Here is a 19,125-nt window from a genome sequence, read left to right on the forward strand (position 1 = left end):
CACCATTATTTAGCAAGGTGTGACAAAACTGACCTACTATTGTAGCCACTCACACTTTGCATTATTCTGTCCTCCTTCCTACTCCCAGAAATACAGAGGAGAAATGGTTTTATGTAGTTTCCATAGACTACAAAATGTAATCAAAATGCAAATAACTTAGGACAACTAAAACCAACACTTTGAATACCTCCCTTTAACATCATGGTCCACAAACAAAAAATGTCCAACATTAACATAGTAGATTAAAATAACTTTTAGTAACTACCATGAAGCAAAGAGCTGGTTCCCTTCTAGTTAAGACCTTTTTCTCCAGAAACAATTAGAACTGACAATAATTAAATAACAGAAACACAGAATGTTAGGGTTTGGAAGGGACCTCTGGAGATCATCTTGTCCAACCCCATTGCTTGAGCAGGTACACCTAGAGCAGGGGGCACAGGTGGGTTTTGAATGTCTCCAGGGAAGGAGATTCCACAGCCTCTCTGGGCAGCCCATTCCACTGCTATGTGACCCTCACAGTAAAGAAGTTTTTTCTCATATTGAGGTGGAACTTCCTGTGTTCCAACTTGTGCCCATTGCACCTTATCCTCTCATTGGGCACTACTGAAAAGAGTCTAGTACCATCGTCCTGATACCCAGCCTTTAGATATTTATAGGTATTGATAAGATCCCCCCTCAGTCTTCTCTTCTCCAGGCTGAACAAACCCAAGTCTCTCAGCCTTTCCTCATAAGGGAGATGCTCCAGTCCCCTGATCATCTTGGTAGCTCTCCTCTGGACTTGCTTGAGCAGTTCCCTGTCCTCCTTAAACTAGGGGGCCCAAAACTGGACACAGTACTCCAGATGTGGTCTCACTAGGGTGCAGTACAGGGGCAGGATAACCTCTCTTGACCTGCTGGCCACATTCTTTTTAATGCACCCCAGGATACCATTGGCCTTCTTGGCCACAAGGGCACGTTGGTGGTTCATAGTCAACTTGCTGTCCACCAGCACTTCCAGGTCCTTCTCAGCGGAGCTGCTTTCCAGCAGGTCAGCCCCCAACCTGTACTGGTGCATGGGGTTGTTCCTCCCCAGGTGCAGGACCTTGCACTTGCTTTTGCTGAATTTCATGAGGTTCCCCTCGGCCCAGCTCTCCAGCCTGTCCAGGTCTCGTTGGATGGCAGCACAGCCTTCTGGTGTATCAGCCACTCCTCCCAGCTTGGTATCATCAGCGAACTTTCTGAGGTTACACTCTGTGCCTTAGTCCAGGTCATTGATGAATAGATTGAACAGGACTGGACCCAGCACAGATCCCTGGGGAACACCACTAGTTACAGGCCTTCAGTCTGGACCACTTGTGGTGTAATCACTTCCGCAAGATGTTGCTTTCCTTCTCCCTTCACCATCACAAAGAATTCCCTTTTGCCAACCTCTGTTTTATTACTGTATGATAGCATTGTTCAGATCTTTTGGCCACCCCCAGAGCAGCTTTCCAAAACAGGGCTTCAGTCCTCAAACAAACAGCTTTCTGAGGAGGCTGTAGAAACTGTCCAACCCCATATACTTACTTTGTCAGGCTCCTTTCTATATGTCTTCTCCAGTAACATGTCTGCTCCTCCTAAAACATGTTCACTTTAGAGCCATATCCCCTTCATAGGAATCAATAGTGCCAGCATCTCCAAAAGTAATAAATTTCTTTACATCTATAAATATGTGAGATAGACTGATGTTCATTCATTGCTATGTTAACATTGCTATGTCTGTAGCTTAGTAGACAAAGAATTGTTCTGCATGGCTGCTACTATTACAGTAGCCATTTTATCAGGCATTGAAAATTGTGTGCTATTCACTCAGGTTGAATGAATGGAGCTGGATTCCTCTGGTATCATTGCTAAGTCAGATTACAAAACTGTAATCAAAATATATTTAAAAAGAAAAACTATTGAGACTTAATTACCTAAATGTTATCTTTAGACATATTTTAAAATTAAGGTTTGTTAGGGAAGTTTAATGGCTACTAGAAATCTTAACAGATATAATTTTAAACTCTCTTTTCCACCCTGTTTTGGAATATTCATTCTTTTTTTTTTACCTGTTAAGTAAACATTACCATTTTTTCTTTTGCTCTGTTCGGTTTTAAAGTGACTTTTGAAGTGTGGTGACGCTTTCCAGCACTGCAATAAAGAATACCTGCTTAATAGCAATTCAGACTATTGAGTCCTGATTTCAGCTTTTCACAGCACCAATGGAAAACAGAGTGAACTCTGCTGGGGCAGATCTGCATATCCCTATAGGAACACTCTACCGTGAGAAGTCACTCTCTCCTCTTACATTGTTTCATAACCAGGATAGTCTGGCAGAGATCTCAATTGAGAAGGACATCTAAGACCCATTTTCCATTTTTCATTAAGGCACTCTGACATGTATTAATGCCTGTTATAATTTATTTTAAATAATGTGAGCAAATGTGGAACTTGTGGTGGGAGCCTTCAGAAAACCAGTCATATATCAAAGGAGGTGCTACTTGGTTCTTTTTTTGCTATCTCTCCACTTGCAGGATTTTGAATAACTGACTTGATACTGTTGACATGTTTGCCCAGTGATTTATTTTGCCTGTTCAAATGCTTTATTCTGTAACATCAACTCTGTTGGACATATTACAGTGCTTCACTGTTGTGGTTTAGCGGCAGCTCAGCCCCACACAGTCGCTTGCTCATTCCCCCACAGGTAGATGGGGGAGAGAATCAGAAGGGTAACGCTCGTGGGTTGGGATAAGAACAGTTTAATAATGAAAATTAAAAGAAACAACAACAGAAATGCAATGTAAAGGAGAACAACGAGAGGCGCAAAGCCCCGGGGGAGGGGGAAGGGAGGGGAGAGGGGGAACGAACCGCCGAAACAAACCGCACGCGCCGCAGCCGCTCGCCGCCCACCGACCCGACGCCGCGCCGCCTCCGCGCTGCCACTGCCCCCCCTCAATATATTGGTCATGGTGTCACATGGTATGGAATGAACCTGCCATTGGCCAGTCGGGGTCAGCCGTCCCCACCATGGCCCTGCCCCTCCCAGCCCCCCCCCCCGCCACGCGGCAGAGCGCGGGAAACTGGAAAGGTAGCCGACCCCCACAGTGAGGAGAATTAACCCCTTCTCAGCCAAAACCAGCACATTCACACATGACCACTAAAGACAGACACATCTGAGATAGCACAGGGACAATAAAGCATTAGTATGCAAGGAAAGATAATATTGTAATCAGGCTCATAATTATTAATGCCCTTTTAATGGGCTACTCCCTCTTAGTTTGAGGCTGCAGTGCAGAGTGTTTTAGATGTTTTAGGTTGTTCAAGCTTTTAACATCATCAATTTTCTTCATCAGTGATGTTACTGTTGTCATTCTTTAGCTAGAAAACCTGTACATCTGGAAGCTGCACATCTGTTCATGATTTTACTTGACATTATAATCCGATGCTCAGTTTAACCAGGTCTGGTTTTTTGCCTAAAAAAATCCCCAGAACTTTCTTGTCTGTTCTTCTTTGGAAATATAGGTATTCTGAGAGTACTTAGTGGGCAGGCACAGATGCTATGCAAAAGAAAAGGATAACAAAATTACATTTTTCTTCAGTAGTTATTTCTGTGCATACACACCATTTGCTTATTTTCCCCTCTGGGAGTCCAAGATAGCACCACAGACCTGGAAGAAGGACCTGAGATGTTCCAGGGAGTAGTATGCTCATACTAAGTATGAATAAGCAGCCTCATACTCCAATCTCATGAACTTCAGGCAGCATTCAAGGAATGACCATTACTAGCAGATAATCATCTTTATTTGCTGAAGCTTTATAGAATAACTTGATAGGTTTATGTTAGTCCTTCACAAAAAGATATTATGATTCAAATGCAATTGCTACTTCAAATTTATGTGACTGACATTTTTTGTCATTTGCGATTAATATTTTAACATTGATCCTATAGACCAGATCTTTGCATAAATAAGAATGGTCTTTATTACAGGCTTTTCTAGGGAATCAAAAGTCTTGTACTCAGTTCTGAAGCCAGTACTTATTACAATCTTCATGCTTTAGTAGCATGTTCTATTGAAAAATCTTTTTTAATTAACTGAATATCTCTTTTTTGCTTAGTTTAAAAAGGTCAGTCCATCTTTGTGCCAGTTTTCAAATCTTTACAGCATTATTCTTTAATTTCCTAGACAGTGTGCCAAACACCTGGAAACATAATTTACAGATCTGCATCCTTTTGATAGCAAGTGTGAGAGTACATGGAGTAATAAGTTAATAAACGTAAGTCGTGCATATTCTGTAGGGCAGATATTGGCAGATGATTAGTGAACTGCAAGCGGCTCACTCTGCATTGTGTGTGCATGAGTACTGTTACAAAAGACTGTAAGTCTTTATGTTGTCCAAAAAGTGGATTCGTCACCCAGTGTGCAATGACTCAGTAATCACACACTCAGAGGGGGCATTGCTAATTTATTTCAGGGTTGTACAAGCCTGGATGCTCAGTGGTTTTCCACAAATTAAGCACACCAAAGCCCGCTACCTCATTATATTTATACAATGTATTCATACATATTCTGCCTATCTAATACATACTCATTCTAATCTACAGAAGTTGCGTAATGGCATTAAGTCACTCCTCTAGGCTCCGCTTCAGATCCTTCTGCACATGCCCATGCCTTCCTCTCTTCGGAGGTCCTTGGTGGTCTTTATGGATGAAGTACCCTAATGCTTTTTATCCATATCTGGCCATGTGTCACCTAAGGACAATTCAAGGCTATTTTGCCAACTCTCCTTTATTTTCTTCCAAAAGGAATGTTTGATTATATGGATAATTGCTGATGGCCGAGATATCCCATCCCTAAGCTTAGTTTAAATGTTAAAACATGAAACAATGCTTGATCAAAAAGGAGGAGTCTAGATTCACGCTATTTAAACATAGACAGTACCTCTTCTTTCCAAGGGGGGTTGTTCTCTTACATTTATAGGTGATTCAGTCTTGTGCCCTAACAGAAACATATTGCAGGAAGAAAGACTGTTGGAAGTTAAAAGTAACTGAGGTTCCAGTACATGACAACAATAGCAGTTTGGCTTTCTTTTTTGTGATGATCTTCTGCTTATAAATTGCCAGAAGCAATATTCTTTATTTGCTTCTTCCATCTGAAGGACTTGCAAAGGTAACTAATTTCATTCTTTGATTCACTTCTTAAAATTCCTTTTTTTTTCCTTTCCAAAAATGTAACCTGAATTATTCTAATTTGTCATGGTGGTTATTTTGAGGGTTGGTAAAATAATGAGTATTGCTAGTAGTATTATGAGCATTCCTTCTTGTACTGTTTGCAACAGAATAATGTTTTGAAGCTTGATATAATTCTGAAAGAATATTACACTCTGCTGAAATTATCTTTTAAGTGCTTGGAAATTGCTTGAAAATTGTTTATACACATTACAAAAAAAAAAAGCGTGCAAGTTACATACTTCCTTGTGTATATATAGACAAACTGAGACACATTTTTAAAAAAATTATTGTCAAGATCTATCTAGTCAATACATATTTGTATGTCCATACAATCTCTAGCATTGTTCCCCTCAACATACACTTGTCATCTTTAACAAATCATTCTGCTTGTATAAAATAAGACTAAACACTACACAATTTTAATTTACCTTTAGATGAAACAATGACATTATGACATATCTGGAGAATTACTTTCTGCATTTTGGTCATGGAAGGTTTCTTGGGGATTTTTGTTTTGGTTGTTTTATGCCTACCATGCAATGACAACAGTTTATTTACCCATTGTTCTTTTCAGAGTGCTGCAGCAGCTCCCAGTCCAGTGCTAGGAAACATTCCCTCAGGAGATGGCATGCCAGTAGGTCCTGTACCACCGGGTATTTTTCAGGTATTCAGAAAAATTATGATTACAGGAACTTTAGGATAGAAAATTCTCTATAATACTGTTTAAAAGTTTGTAGAAAAGGTCCTTAGGTCCTTTTCTAAACTATATGTCATTATACTCCCACAGAGGCCACCCCTGCAGTCCCTCTGCTACCAAAACCTTGCCACCTGCACTCAATACAACAGCGTTCATTACATTGATGATCTGTGCTGTATATGGAGTTACAATGTAAGGAAAGCACTTAGCTACTATGTTAATTTTTCAGCATCAGAGTTAGTAATTTGTAAATGTCTTGGTATGCCTGTCCACAGAGATCAACATGACCTAGTCTGCATCCCTATTTTTGCAGCCCTATCTAATACTGAAATAGTAGGGGTTCAGTAGGATTGAAATAAGAATGTAGCAATCATTTACCTTCAGGTCTAGATATTAGAGGATGCATATATCTGCAGTCAAAGTTTTACATAAGGTTCTAAGAGAACAACAGCAGCTGCAGCAGTTGTTGCCGTGTGCCGAGAAGAGTGAGAGGCTTGTGAGGTCCCCGAGAGGTGTCTGAGGTGGTTTCTGGGCCCCGGTACCCTTGGGCTGTATGTGTGGAGGGACCGGCCGGCAGGCGACAGATCTCGCGAGAGGGGTGGGAGAGAGTTGGGTGGTGCTGGCAGTCCCCGCGGCTAGTTCAAACCGCTAGGGAGTGTCAGGGACCAGGGCATAGCGTGTACAGGGAGCAGTGCCTGAGGGGAGCGGTGCAGCAGTTTGTGCAGAAAGGCGGCACATTCTACCAGTTGTCGGGCTGCTGCCTGCTCTGCTCTCCTGCAGGCTAAGGCTGCAACACCGATGGTGTCCCCAGCTAGCTGGTGGTTGTGCATGCCTACCCAGCAGATTAAGGCCTATAGGGAATTAGATAGGCATATTAAGCAGTGCTTTGAGATCATGGTGGCAGAGACCAGGTGAGGGATGTGCTCTGCAGCTGGGAACCATCTACCTAGCCAGGCTAGCCTGGGATGAGTGGAGGCAGCCACCCAGACAGAGATTCCTATCAGGGAAGCTGCTGTCCAGGTGGAGGGCTGTAAAGTCTGTACCCAACACTCATGGGTGGAGAAGGGTGGAAGCGCCAACTGCACAACTGTGCTGGTTTTGGCTGGGATAGAGTTAATTCTCGTCACTGTAGCTGGTAAAGTGCCAATGGCACATTGATGCTTTAGTTGTTTTTAAGTAGCAGCTAAGTGTCACTAAGTAGCCCCTATAGCAGTTAGTGACCTTTCCAGCTTCCCATGTTCTGCCATGTGGGCAAGAGGCTGGGAGGGGCGGGGCCACAGACAAGACAGCTGACCCAAACTGGACAATGGGATATTCCATACCATGTGATGCCATGACCAGTATATTAACTGGGGGAGTTAATGCACAGGGGAGGTGGTTGCAGCTTGGGGACTGGTGGTGTCGGGTTGGTGGATGGTCAGCGGCTGCGTCACGTGCTGTTTGTTTTGGTTGTTCATTCCCCCTTGCCCCTGACCCAGGTTTCGCCTCTCTCTTGATATTTTCCTTTTCATAGCATTATTATTGTTGTTGTTGTAGTTATTGTTTTATTTTAATAATTAAACTGTTCTTATCTCAACCCATGTGCTTTCTCACTTTTACCCTTCTGATTCTCTCCCCCATCCCGCCCGTGGGGGAGTGAGCGAGCAGCTGTGTTGCCAGCTAAACCAAAACAAGGTGTGCTCTGGTGGAGTTACTGAGGCAGCGGATGGAGGAGCTGCAGGAGGAAGTTGTCAGGTTATGCTGTATTATGGAGGGGTAACAAGAAATAGAGTACTATTTGAGGCATTGCAAGAAGAAACATTAGGGCCCCATGTGTCGTGGTTTAGCTGGCAGCTCAGCCCCACACAGTCGCTCGCTCACTCCCCCACCGGTAGATGGGGGAGAGAATCAGAAGGGTAACGCTCGTGGGTTGAGATAAGAACAGTTTAATAATTAAAATTAAAAGAAACAACAACAGAAATGCAATGTAAAGGAGAACAATGAGAGGCACAAAGCCCCGGGGGAAGGGGGGGGGGAGGGGGGAGGGGAATGAACCACCGAAACAAACTGCATGCGACGCAGCCACACACCGCCCACCGACCCAACGCCGTGCTGCCTCCGAGTCACAAACTGCCCCCCCTTAATGTACTGGTCATGGTGTCACATGGTATGGAATGAACATAGGTATTAGTACTAGCTTCAATGTGTTCTTTCTGAGGAAAATGAGATCTGAAAAAATTACTATTTATACTTACTGTCGTGGTTTAGCCCCAGTCATCAACTAAACACCACAGAGCCGCTCGCTCACTCCCCCCACCCCTGTGAGATTGGGGAGAGAATCAGAAGGGCCAAAGTAAGAAAACTTGTGGGTTGAGATAAGAACAGTTTAATAATTAAAATAAAACAGTAATAATAATAGTAATATAATGAAAAATAAAATAATGAAAGAGAGATATGAAACCTTGGGAGGAGGGAAAAACCCCAAACAACAAGTGATGCAACTGCTCGCCATGCACCCACAATGCCGCTTGTCCCCAAGACGTGATTGCTGCCTGCCCCCACCGGCCAGCTCCTCCCAGTTAATATACTGGGCATGACGTCACATGATATGGAATATCCCTTTGGCCAGTTTGAATCCGCTCTCTTAGCTGTGCCCCCTCCCCTCCCAGCTTCTTGTGCACCCGGCAGAGCACAGGAAGCTAGAAAAGTCCTTGACTAGTACAAGTACTACCCAGCAACCAAAACATCTGTGTGTTCTCAACATTATTTTCATACTAAGTCCAAAACACAGCACTATACCAGCTACAGTGAAGAAAATTAACTCTATCCCAGCTAAAACCATGACACTTACATATTATGGTATGGTATGAATGAAAAAAATATTTACTTGAACATTTAGAAGTTTTGTCATGGAAATTTTGAATTCCTGGTAGACCTCTATTCTATGATACATGCCAGTGCATCCATTTGAAGTGCAAGTTGCTTTCAGGTACACACCAGTACTCTTCAGTTAGTACATTGTGTTTCTTCAAGTTAGTGACAATTTGCACCATGGAAGATCTGACTCAGGTTGCTTAATTTTGCAGTGCAATTATAATAAACATTTAAATGCATATTTAATGAAATGCCAGTTATCTTCACTTTTTATTACCTGGCTGACCAGAAGTTTGCCATGTCTGCATCTATATAAAATATTTTTTTTCCAAGGCACTCCGGTAGATAAAAACATTGAGATTGTACTTAACTCACCTGGGAGACACTGCTAAATAGTTAACTCATCAAGTGCCAACTGAGATTTGGAGGAAACAGGTTGTTTATAATTCACAGTTCACCTTTTTAATTTGGTAGATTTTTAAAAAATAAATTCTACCACTGACTATGCCTTTTGCACGTATGTTTTTAAATGTGTTACTGTTTCATAGCAAATTTGTTAAGATTTGTTCTAGTTGAGCTAACCTCTAAACCTTGTTTCTAAAGTGCATGTATAATGTAAAGGAAATGTCATGTAGTTTGCTTCATTCACCCATTTTGATCACCACAAATACTAGGATAGGCATGGGAATAACATGTTGACAGCATGTTTGAAATACAAATGTTACATATTGTTCTTACATAAAGAAAAAAAAAACCCAAACCCAAAAATCCAACCCACCAAAGTAATATGTCTGTCATGGCATCTAGTGGCAGTTGTTCATTCTTATATTAGCTCAATCCATATTATTCTAATATATTACTTTTAGCCTTGTTGTGCTCTAGTAGAGCATTATTACAGTAAGACAGAGTAAAAAGAACTTTTCAATTTCTTTTCCTGCCTAGCATTACTATTAGCTATTAAAAAACTGAATTTAAATAGCACATAGTGAAAACAACCAAAGTTAGTGAATTAAAAATCAGTAACAACATACATCTCTTTGCATTTCAAAATATGAATAGTGAACTATTCATATATAAAAAGAAAAGGTTTTTTTAAGCTTATGTGAAAGGTTTTTAAAAGTCTATCCTTTTTTAAAGTCACTGATTATTGAAGCCTCCCAAATAAGTACAGATAGCACCTTTACATCTCTTCTGATTCAAAGACAGTGTGGAGTGAAACCAGTCCATTTACAGGTTCACTCAGTCCTTGCAGTCACTTTAATCTAGTTCACGTGTTAGTCTCCTAGAAACTATTCTACTATTCTGCTGGGTAATTGATCCTCTATGTCAGCCCCTTTGCACTTGCAGAACATCTTCCTAAAATTGCTAATTTGAACAAGCATCCAACAGTAAGAAAGATAAGGAGGGAAAAATCCTCCAGCATCCTTTTAAAGCCATTTTGAATTGTCCACTGAGGGGTTGTTGTTTGTACAAGGAATGAAGATACCTAATTCCTGCTTCTAAATTACATGATTAAAGTTAAACAATACAGATATTTCTCAGACTCATCTTTGCAGGTCTATAGTGTGTATCTACATTGATTTTTAATTTTTTTGTTTCTTTTTAAACCTCTTTGAACTGTTCAAACTATTGTCTTCCCCTAATCCTCATGTAGTTTCCTGGTTTTCCAGGGCATTACCATTTTTTCCAGCACTGGAAATGAAATGAGTCTTATTTTGAAAAGTAAATTTTTCATTTTGTATGAGCAAACCTCTGCTTAATGCAGCAACAGGACCTGTTTCAGAACTTTGTACTCTTACATTTTCTGTAGCATTGACATGAGGATGAAAAGCATTTTTTATAAGCTTTCAATTCTGTACAAAAATATGTTGCTAATTTTTTTTTTGGTATTTGGTCTTCTAGGCAGCCTACCCCCTGCATCACAACCACTCATGTTAAGAAAAAAAGAAGGGTAGTTGTCATAGGTGACTCCCTTCTGAGGGGAATGGAGGGTCCGATATGCCGACTGGACCCAACCCACAAGGAAGTCTGCTGCCTCCCTGGGGCCAGGGTAAGAGATATCATTAGGAAACTCCCTAGTTTGGTAAGCAACTCAGACTACTACCCGCTATTGGTTCTCCATGTCAGCAGAGAAGAGGTAGCAAGAAGTCCAAAGGCTATCAAAAGGGATTTCAGAGCCTTGGGGCAGATAATTGAAGGATCAGGTGCTCACGTAGTATTTTCCTCGATCCTCTCAGTATCAGGGAAGAATATTGAATGGCAGACCCAGCTGATCAACACGTGGCTCCAAGGCTGATGTCATTGGTGGAATTTTGGCTTTTTCGACCACAGGATGGTATATTCAATGCCAGGTCTGCTGACATCCGATGGGGTGCACCTTTCTCAGAAGGGGAAAAGGGGTTTTGCTCAGGAGCTAGCAGGGCTGACTGAGAGAGCTTTAAACTAGATTGGAAGGGGGAAAGGGGCAATACCAAGCTAGTCAGTGACAGGCAGCAGGTAGACACACCAAAGTTGGAGGAGCTGCGTGCTACTGAGACTCTTCAGACTGCTACACGTGGTGATGGGAACAATGAGCTGCACTTGAAGTGTTTTTACAAAAATGCATGCAGCATGAGGAACAAGCAAGAGGAGCTGGAAGACTTGGCCCAGTCCCAGAGGTATGCCATCATTGGCATAAGTGAAACTTGGCGGGATGAGTCCTGTGACTGGTGTGCCATGATGGATGGTTACAAGCTCTTCAAGAGGGATAGGTAGGACAGGCGAGGCAGGGGGGTGGGGTGGGGGGGTGGCATTGTATGTAGTGGAGGAGCTGGAATGCACGGAACTTGCAATTGGTACAGCTGAGAGCCTCTGGGTAAGGATTAAGGGACAGACAAATAAAGTGGATGTTGTCATGGGAGTCTACTATAGGCCACCCAGCCAGGAAGATGACACCAATGAGTTATTCTTTAAGGAACTAAGGGATGCCTCTAAGTCATCTGCCCTTGTCCTTATGGGGGACTTCAACTTGCCAGATGTCAACTGGGAATACCACACAGCTGGGACAAACAGGTCCAGAAGGTTCCTAAACCATCTGGATGACAACTTCTTGGTACAGGTACTAAGGGAACCAAACAGGAAAGGTGTCTTCCTCAATTTGTTGCTTATTAACAGAGAGGGCCTTGTGGGTGAAGTAGAGATTGGTGGCTGCTTTGGCCTCAGTGACCATGAAGCAGTCAAGTTTAAAATCTATGCTGACAGAAGGATAGCTGCCACCAAGAGCTCAACTCTGGACATGAGGAGAGCAGACTTAAGGTTGCTCAGGGAACTGCTTAGTAAGGTCCCCTGGGAAAAAGCTTTCAAAGGTGCTGGGGTCCATCAGTGCTGGTCACTTTTTAAGTGCCACCTTCTAAGAGCAAAGGAGCAGGAAATTCCGAAGTGTAGGAAGTCAATCAGGTGAAGCAGAAGGCCATCTTGGCTGGCCAAGGATATTCTTCTTGAAACAAGGAGAAAAAAGAAAGTATATGGCCAGTGGAAGCAAGGTCAGGCAACATGGGAGGACTACAGAGATGCTGTTCACCAAGGCAGGGAAGGCATATGTGCAGCCAAAGCTCAATTAGAGTTGAAGCTAGCCAGTACCATGTGGGACAATAAGAAGGGCTTTCAAAAATACATTAATGGCAAAAGACAGGCTAGAAATAACATTGACGTGCTGCCTGATGAGAATGGTCACCTCACAAACAGGGACATAGACAAGGCAGAGATGTTTAATGCTTTCTTTGCCCTGGTCTTCAACACCAATGATGGGCTCTGGGACCCCCAGAGCCCTGGGCTAGAGAACCATGACTGTGAGAATGATAAGCTCCTAATAAACCCTGAACTTGTGCAGGACTTGCTGCTCCAGCTAGATCCCTATGAGTCGATGGGGCCTGATGGGATTCATCCAAGGTTATTTAAAGAGCTGGCTGATGTCATAGCAAGACCTCTCTCAATGATTTTTCAATGCTCTTGGGAATCTGGAGAGGTGCCAGTTGACTGGAAGCTGGCAAACATACCAATCTTCAGGATGGGCAACAGCGATGACCCCTGGTAACTATAGGCCCATCAGTCTCACTTCTGTGCCTGGCAAAGTTATGGAGAAGATTATTCTGGGAGTTATTGAAAAAACCCTGAAAGACAATACAGTCATTGGTCCTAGCCAGCATGGGTTCACGAGGGGAAATTCCTGTTTAAGAAACTTGATTTCCTTCTATGAGAATGTTACCCACCTAGTTGACCAAGGGAAGCCTGTTGATGTGATCTCTTTGGATTTCAGTAAAGCTTTTGACACTGTCTCTCACAGTATCCTCCTGGACAAAATGTCCTGCATCCAGATGGATAAACATGTAATGAAATGGGTGAGCAATTGGCCGATGGGTCAGGCTCAAAGGGTCATAGTAAATGGGGTTACATCAGGCTGGCGGTCAGTCATTAGTGGGGTTCTGCAGGGGTCCATCTTGGGGCCAGTAATCTTTAATCTCTTTGTAAATGACTTGGATGCAAGACTGGAAGGAATACTAATTAAGTTTGCTGATGACACAATATTGAGAGGAGCTGTTGACACTCTTGAGGGCAGAGAGGCCCTGCAGAGAGATCTGGACAGACTGGAGAGCTGGGCAATCACCAACTATATGAAGTTTAACAAGGGCAAGTGCCGGATTTTACACCTGGGGCACGACAACCCTGGATGTACATGCAGGCTTGGGAACGAGAGGCTAGAGAGCAGCTCTGCAGAGAGGACTCTGGGGGTTCTGGTCAATGGCAAGTTGAACATGAGCCAACAGTGTGCCCTGGCAGCCAAGAGGGCCAACCATGCCCTGGGGTGCATCAAACACTGCATTGCTAGCCAGTCATGGGAGGTGACTGTCCCGCACTACAAAGTTGGTGAAGGTTTTAGAGGGGAAACCATGTGAGAGGTGGCTAAAGTCACATGATTTGTTCAGCCTGGAGAGGAGGAGACAGGGGAGACCTCATCGTGGTCTACAGCTTCCTCACAAGGGGAAGAGGAGGGGCAGGCGCTGTCCTCTTCTCTATGGTGACCAATGACATGACCCAAGGGAATGGCAGGAAGATGTGCCAGGAGAGGTTTAGGTTGGATATTAGGAAAAGATTCTTCACCCAGAGGGTGGTGGAGCACTGGAACAGGCTCCCCAGGGAGGTAGTCATAGCGTCAAGCCTGACGCTATTCAAGAAGCACTTGGACAATGTCCTCAGGCACATGGTGTGAATTTTGGGTCATCCTATGCAGGGACAGGAGTTGGACTCGATGAGCCGTGTGGGTCCCTTCCAACCCAGGACATTCTATGATTCTGCAATTCTATGATTTTTATAAACTGAATGGTACAGTAAACCCATTGGGAAGAGAGGGGACATAGCTAGAATTAAAGGTGATAAAATGAGTTCCATCCTGCTTGGAAGGAAATACAAAAGTTGAAAGAGTAGACATTCTGTGAATTATGCACTATTATATAATAATATAATGTAATGTGATAGTATGTTAAAATATGGTTGACTTGAGAGATATTGGTGACATACAAAGAATCACAGAATCACAGGTTCGAAGGGGCCTCAGGGATCATCTGGTCCAACCTTTCTAGGAAGAGCACAGTCTAGACAAGATGGCCCAGCACCCTGTCCAGATGACTCTTGAAGGTGTCCAATGTGGCCGAGTCAACCACTTCCCTGGGGAGATTATTCCAATGGTTGACTGTCCTCATTGTGAATATTTTTCCTCTCATGTCCAATCAGGATCTCCCCAAGAGCAACTTGTGTCCATTCCCCCTTGTCCTCTCCATGGGACTCCTTGTAAAAAGGGAGTCTCCATCTTCTTTGTAACTACCCCTTAAGTACTGGTACATGGTGATGAGATCCCCTCTAAGCCTCCTTTTCTCAAGGCTGAACAAACCCAGTTCTCCCAGCCTATCCTTGTATGGCAGGCTTCCCAGTCCTTTGATCATCTTGGTGGCCCTTCTCTGGACCCCTTCCAGCCTGTCCACATCCTTTTTGTATAGAAGGGACCAGAACTGTACACAGTACTCCAGGTGTGGCCTGACAAGTGCTGAGTAGAGCGGGATAATGACTTCTCTCTGCTGGTGATGCCCTTTTTGATGCAACCCAGCATCCTTTTGGCCAAGTACAACTGTAAATAAACTTAAAGTACTGTTTACTGAATACAGTAAATCAAGTACACTAGTGTGCTTCACTCCACAGAATGCATTTCCTTTAAGGAAATTGTTTAGATTCTGATTTCCTTCCACTCTTACTGCTTCACAAGGATCACGTTTACAACCTTCACCACACACACAACCCTTTTTTCTCTCTTTTTATCATAGAATCTCACCATCAGATAGAGGGCATCATTTCAAAGGCTCTTTTTACTAATGCAATCTTTTCAAAACTGTCAATTAACTTTTATTCTCCAGCTTGTAAACCCTCTGTATTAATTTTTTTCCTAGTATCTTTTTTCAACGTGTGTTTATGTAGAATATTACTATTACAACTTTCATCTGATTCTGACACGTGAAAGGTTCAGGTTTTTTTTTTCTGCAGATCATGTGAAAAATATTACTAATTATTAGTAACATAATTATGTTGCTAGTTATTACTAATATTATTGCATGGATTGCTAATAATGATGATGACTGACAGTTTATAACACAGTATAGCTGACAAAGGCCAAATATGCCATTCAGTCATGAAGCAATGATGTTGACCATAGAGTTTTAGTGACTTGTTTGTGTCCCTTAGCTATAGCAGAGGAGATGGTTTCTGATTAGGTACATTTGTTTTATTTCCAAGAGATCCCAAAGAGTGGGTTTCTTCAATATCTCATTTGTTATAATACATTTGTCTTGGGAAGTTCTATGAGACTCCTTTCTTTTATATCTCTCATTTCTCCTATGACTCCTAGGCAGTTTCATGAATGGAAGTGAGCTTCTGTTTCATAATATAAAGTTTTATGGCATTTTTGCTTTCCCAGTACCCAGCAATTTAGGCACAGGAGAGAAGATGATAGTGTATTAGTAGAAGGTTTGAGAGGAAACCTCATGGGTTTTTTCCCCTCCAGCTCTTAAAGGAAACAGTCTTTTTTTGTCCCTGTATTCAGTCATAGTGTACATTTAATCTTTTTCTTCTGGAATTATAGGTATTTTTGCTTTCTGAAATACTCTTCTTCATCATATGTTAAGTCAGATGTTTGTGCCCTTTTCCTGTAGATCTTGAAATTGCCACTAATCTCCCTGCTTTGAGATGGAACAAGTAGAGATGTTAAAGCTATTTGCTGATACTGCCTTTTGTTTATCATTTATTTCTGGACCTAGCTTAAGGGGTTGAACTTTTTTCTAGGCTACAAAATACTATAGTAGTAGTGAAGGGCCACTAGAATCTCACAGAGTGCATGATGGTATGAGAATTGAGTGGATATTTGGTTTTGAGAGAGGAAGAGTTGTAATGAGCATAGAGCTATGTATGGAGGGATGGAAGAAGTCCAATACTGAGTTAATATAGTACACCACCACCAAAAGTTCTAGATATTTATGACATAAACTTGAAATCCGTGCTTTCACAGGTTAAATCTTGTTTTGTATTTTACTGTATTATAAAAAAGAGAAGGGAAAGTACTTGCTAATTATTATGCTGTTATTTACCTCTTGAGTCTTCCAAGAACATTTTTCTTTTGTATTCCGACTTATCCAGTCAAAAAATTAGATGTGTGATTATATGATCTAAATGGTTTCTTGTTCTTCATAGCTGATGCATTAAGTTGTTTATATCTGCCTTCACAATAGTGGTAGCAAAAAATTATATTTTAAAATAATGTATCTTAGTGGATAGATACACTAAAAATCTTTAAATTTATTTAGTTATAGCTAAACATTGCAGAATAATGTACTGGATGCTCTGTGGAAGCATGTCAGCTGGATTCCTGAGGTTTGAGCATAACACAAGCCACATGCCCAATGACTCAACACAGTATTTACAAGCTAATTTAAATTATTAAGCACTATTTTTTTTTTCCACAGCCTTTCATGTCCCCTCGATACCCTGGAGGTCCAAGGCCACCTTTAAGAATACCCAGTCAGGTAAAAATTTATCACTGATGCACATTTGTGTTCCAGGGGCATGGTGCAGTATTGAGAACAGGGAATGTTCTCTCATTGGCTACTGGTTTCTCTGACATACAAAGCTCACTTAGTTTCTCTCTACCCCATTTTGTCTGACCATTAAATGGTTATTTTGATATGGTTTGTGATAAGACGCTGTCATGGTTTTAGCTGGGATAGAGTTAATTTTCTTCACTGCAGCTGGCATAGTGCTGTGCTTTGGATTTAGTATGAAAACAATGTTGATAACACACAGATGTTTTGGTTGTTGCTGGGTAGTGCTTGTACTAGTCAAGGACTTTCCAGCTTCCCATGCTCTGCCAGGTGCACAAGAAGCTGGGAGGGGAGGGGGCGCAGCTAAGAGAGTGGATTCAAACTGGCCAAAGGGGTATGTAATGTCATGCCCAGTATATTAACTGGGAGGAGCTGGCTGGGGGAGGGAGGGAGCAATTGTGGCTCGGGGACCGGCAGCATCAGTCGGCCGGTGGTGAGCAGTTGTATCGCTTGTGGGTTTTTTCTTTTCCCTCTTTTCCTTTTTATTACATTATCATTATAGTTGTTATTATTATTATCATTGTTGCTATCATTACTATTTTATTTTAATTATTAAACTGTTCTTATCTCAACCCACAAGTTTTCTTGCTTTTGCTCTTCTGATTCTCTCCCCCATCTCACAGAGGTGGGGGGAGTGAGCGAGCAGCTGCGTGGTGATTAGCTGCCAACTGGGGCTGAACCACGACAGATGCACCACTCTCAGCTCACTTTCCTATGCTTAATTAGTGTCTACACCTCAAAATTTATTGCACATTAAGCCTGTCTACAGAGGGAGAATATAGTTGTCTTGAGCAGTGCTTTATTAATCTTAGCCATTCAGTGCTGTCTCCTCTGAGAAGGCATCAGAATGTCTCCATGGTTGTTATATTCTGTAAACTTTCCTAACCACATTAAGCAGTTAGCACTGAGCTTTTTTTTTTAATGTAATTATACATTAAAGTGCATCTCTCCCTCCTATTCCTTGTTAGATGTGTAAAGTATTTTTACTTTGCAGTTATGGAAATTATTTGTGAGGTAAAGCTATCATAAAGTAGATTGTGCCTCTTACAGAATGAGTAATGAGCTGCTGTTTGTCAGCAGAGACCTTTATTGGCCCATCTGTGAAAAGCTGGTTCTGGAAGCAGATAATTTTTGCATTTTTATAAATTTTTACATTTTTGTTCTCCTTAGTGTAGATAGATGAGAAGAACACAGTAGTTAACAGATGAAAAGTTAGATATAAGCAGATGGAAATTATCAGTTGAGCTCTGAAAGTGAGTCAATTAAAAGATTGGGAAAGGTTGATAGGATAACTGGATTAAGGGTGGTTTTTTTGTGCAGCTTAGACTTCCAGGACTGCTTTTCTTGTGGTCACAGCTTGATGAGGAGACTCTTCTGCTCCAACCTCAGTTCTGGCTATTGTTTATGCCTGTATGGAACAATGTCAACAAAATGATCTTGAGAACTGGCACAACATTGCCAGAAAGTTGAAGTTTAAATTTTAGTGAGCTGGACACTTCAGGTTGCAAGACTTCTTCAAATGTCCCTCTTGATGATGTTTGAGAGCAGGTTAAGCTACTTTCTCACAAAGGAAATAGGTGACAACATTCCTGAAGTGTTCATCAAGGGACAATATAAGAGTGCAATATTAAGGCTTTAGTTAAATATTTGTTATAGATGTATACATATCATATATATGATACTGTAACTCGGTATCAGATATCCTCCTGCTTTTTGCACCTTTCAATAATGTTAGTCAAAGATACACAAGTGTTTGGCTTTCACTCTTTTAATTTCTCTTGCTACGTTTCTGAATTGTATAAATACTGGCAGGTGAAAACTGGATGTGGTAAATGCTATAAAAGTATTATCAACCTGCAGTTTTAGTTTCAGAACTATTTTTCAGCTATTTTTGTCTGTACATTACATTATTTTCAGATTATAGCTGTAATATAATATTAGTGAATTACAGCTCTTGCAATTCATTTACATTGTGCTGCATTCATGAACTACTGCTTTTGGAAATGCTGCCATACTGTAAGTTGCAGTACATATGGACAGTGTGTGGAAGTAATAAACTGTTGCAATGCAGCTTTAAGGTTGACATTTTGATTATATGAAAGTCAGTAAAAATCAGAGTTAAAGTTCCCACTGTAACTATAATTCTATCACTTATTGCATTGCAGTAGGGA

General features: G+C 41.7%; 1 protein-coding gene across 3 annotated transcripts in view; it reads left to right on the top strand.

The window, feature by feature from the left end:
* The window catches only part of LOC142049462 (single-stranded DNA-binding protein 2-like), a 202,993-nt gene that overhangs the window by 125,489 nt on the left and 58,379 nt on the right, over positions 1 to 19,125 (top strand). For 2 of the 3 annotated variants that reach the window (XM_075077202.1, XM_075077203.1), the window contains exons 5-6: positions 5,805 to 5,894; positions 16,820 to 16,879. In XM_075077202.1, coding sequence (XP_074933303.1) covers positions 5,805 to 5,894; positions 16,820 to 16,879 — 150 coding nt within the window. The remainder of the gene's footprint in view (positions 1 to 5,804; positions 5,895 to 16,819; positions 16,880 to 19,125) is intronic. The other variant, XM_075077204.1, reaches the window with a different exon arrangement.

This window comes from Phalacrocorax aristotelis, chromosome W (genome assembly GCF_949628215.1).
Source record: "Phalacrocorax aristotelis chromosome W, bGulAri2.1, whole genome shotgun sequence".
In the NCBI taxonomy this organism is placed as follows: Eukaryota; Metazoa; Chordata; class Aves; order Suliformes; family Phalacrocoracidae; genus Phalacrocorax; species Phalacrocorax aristotelis.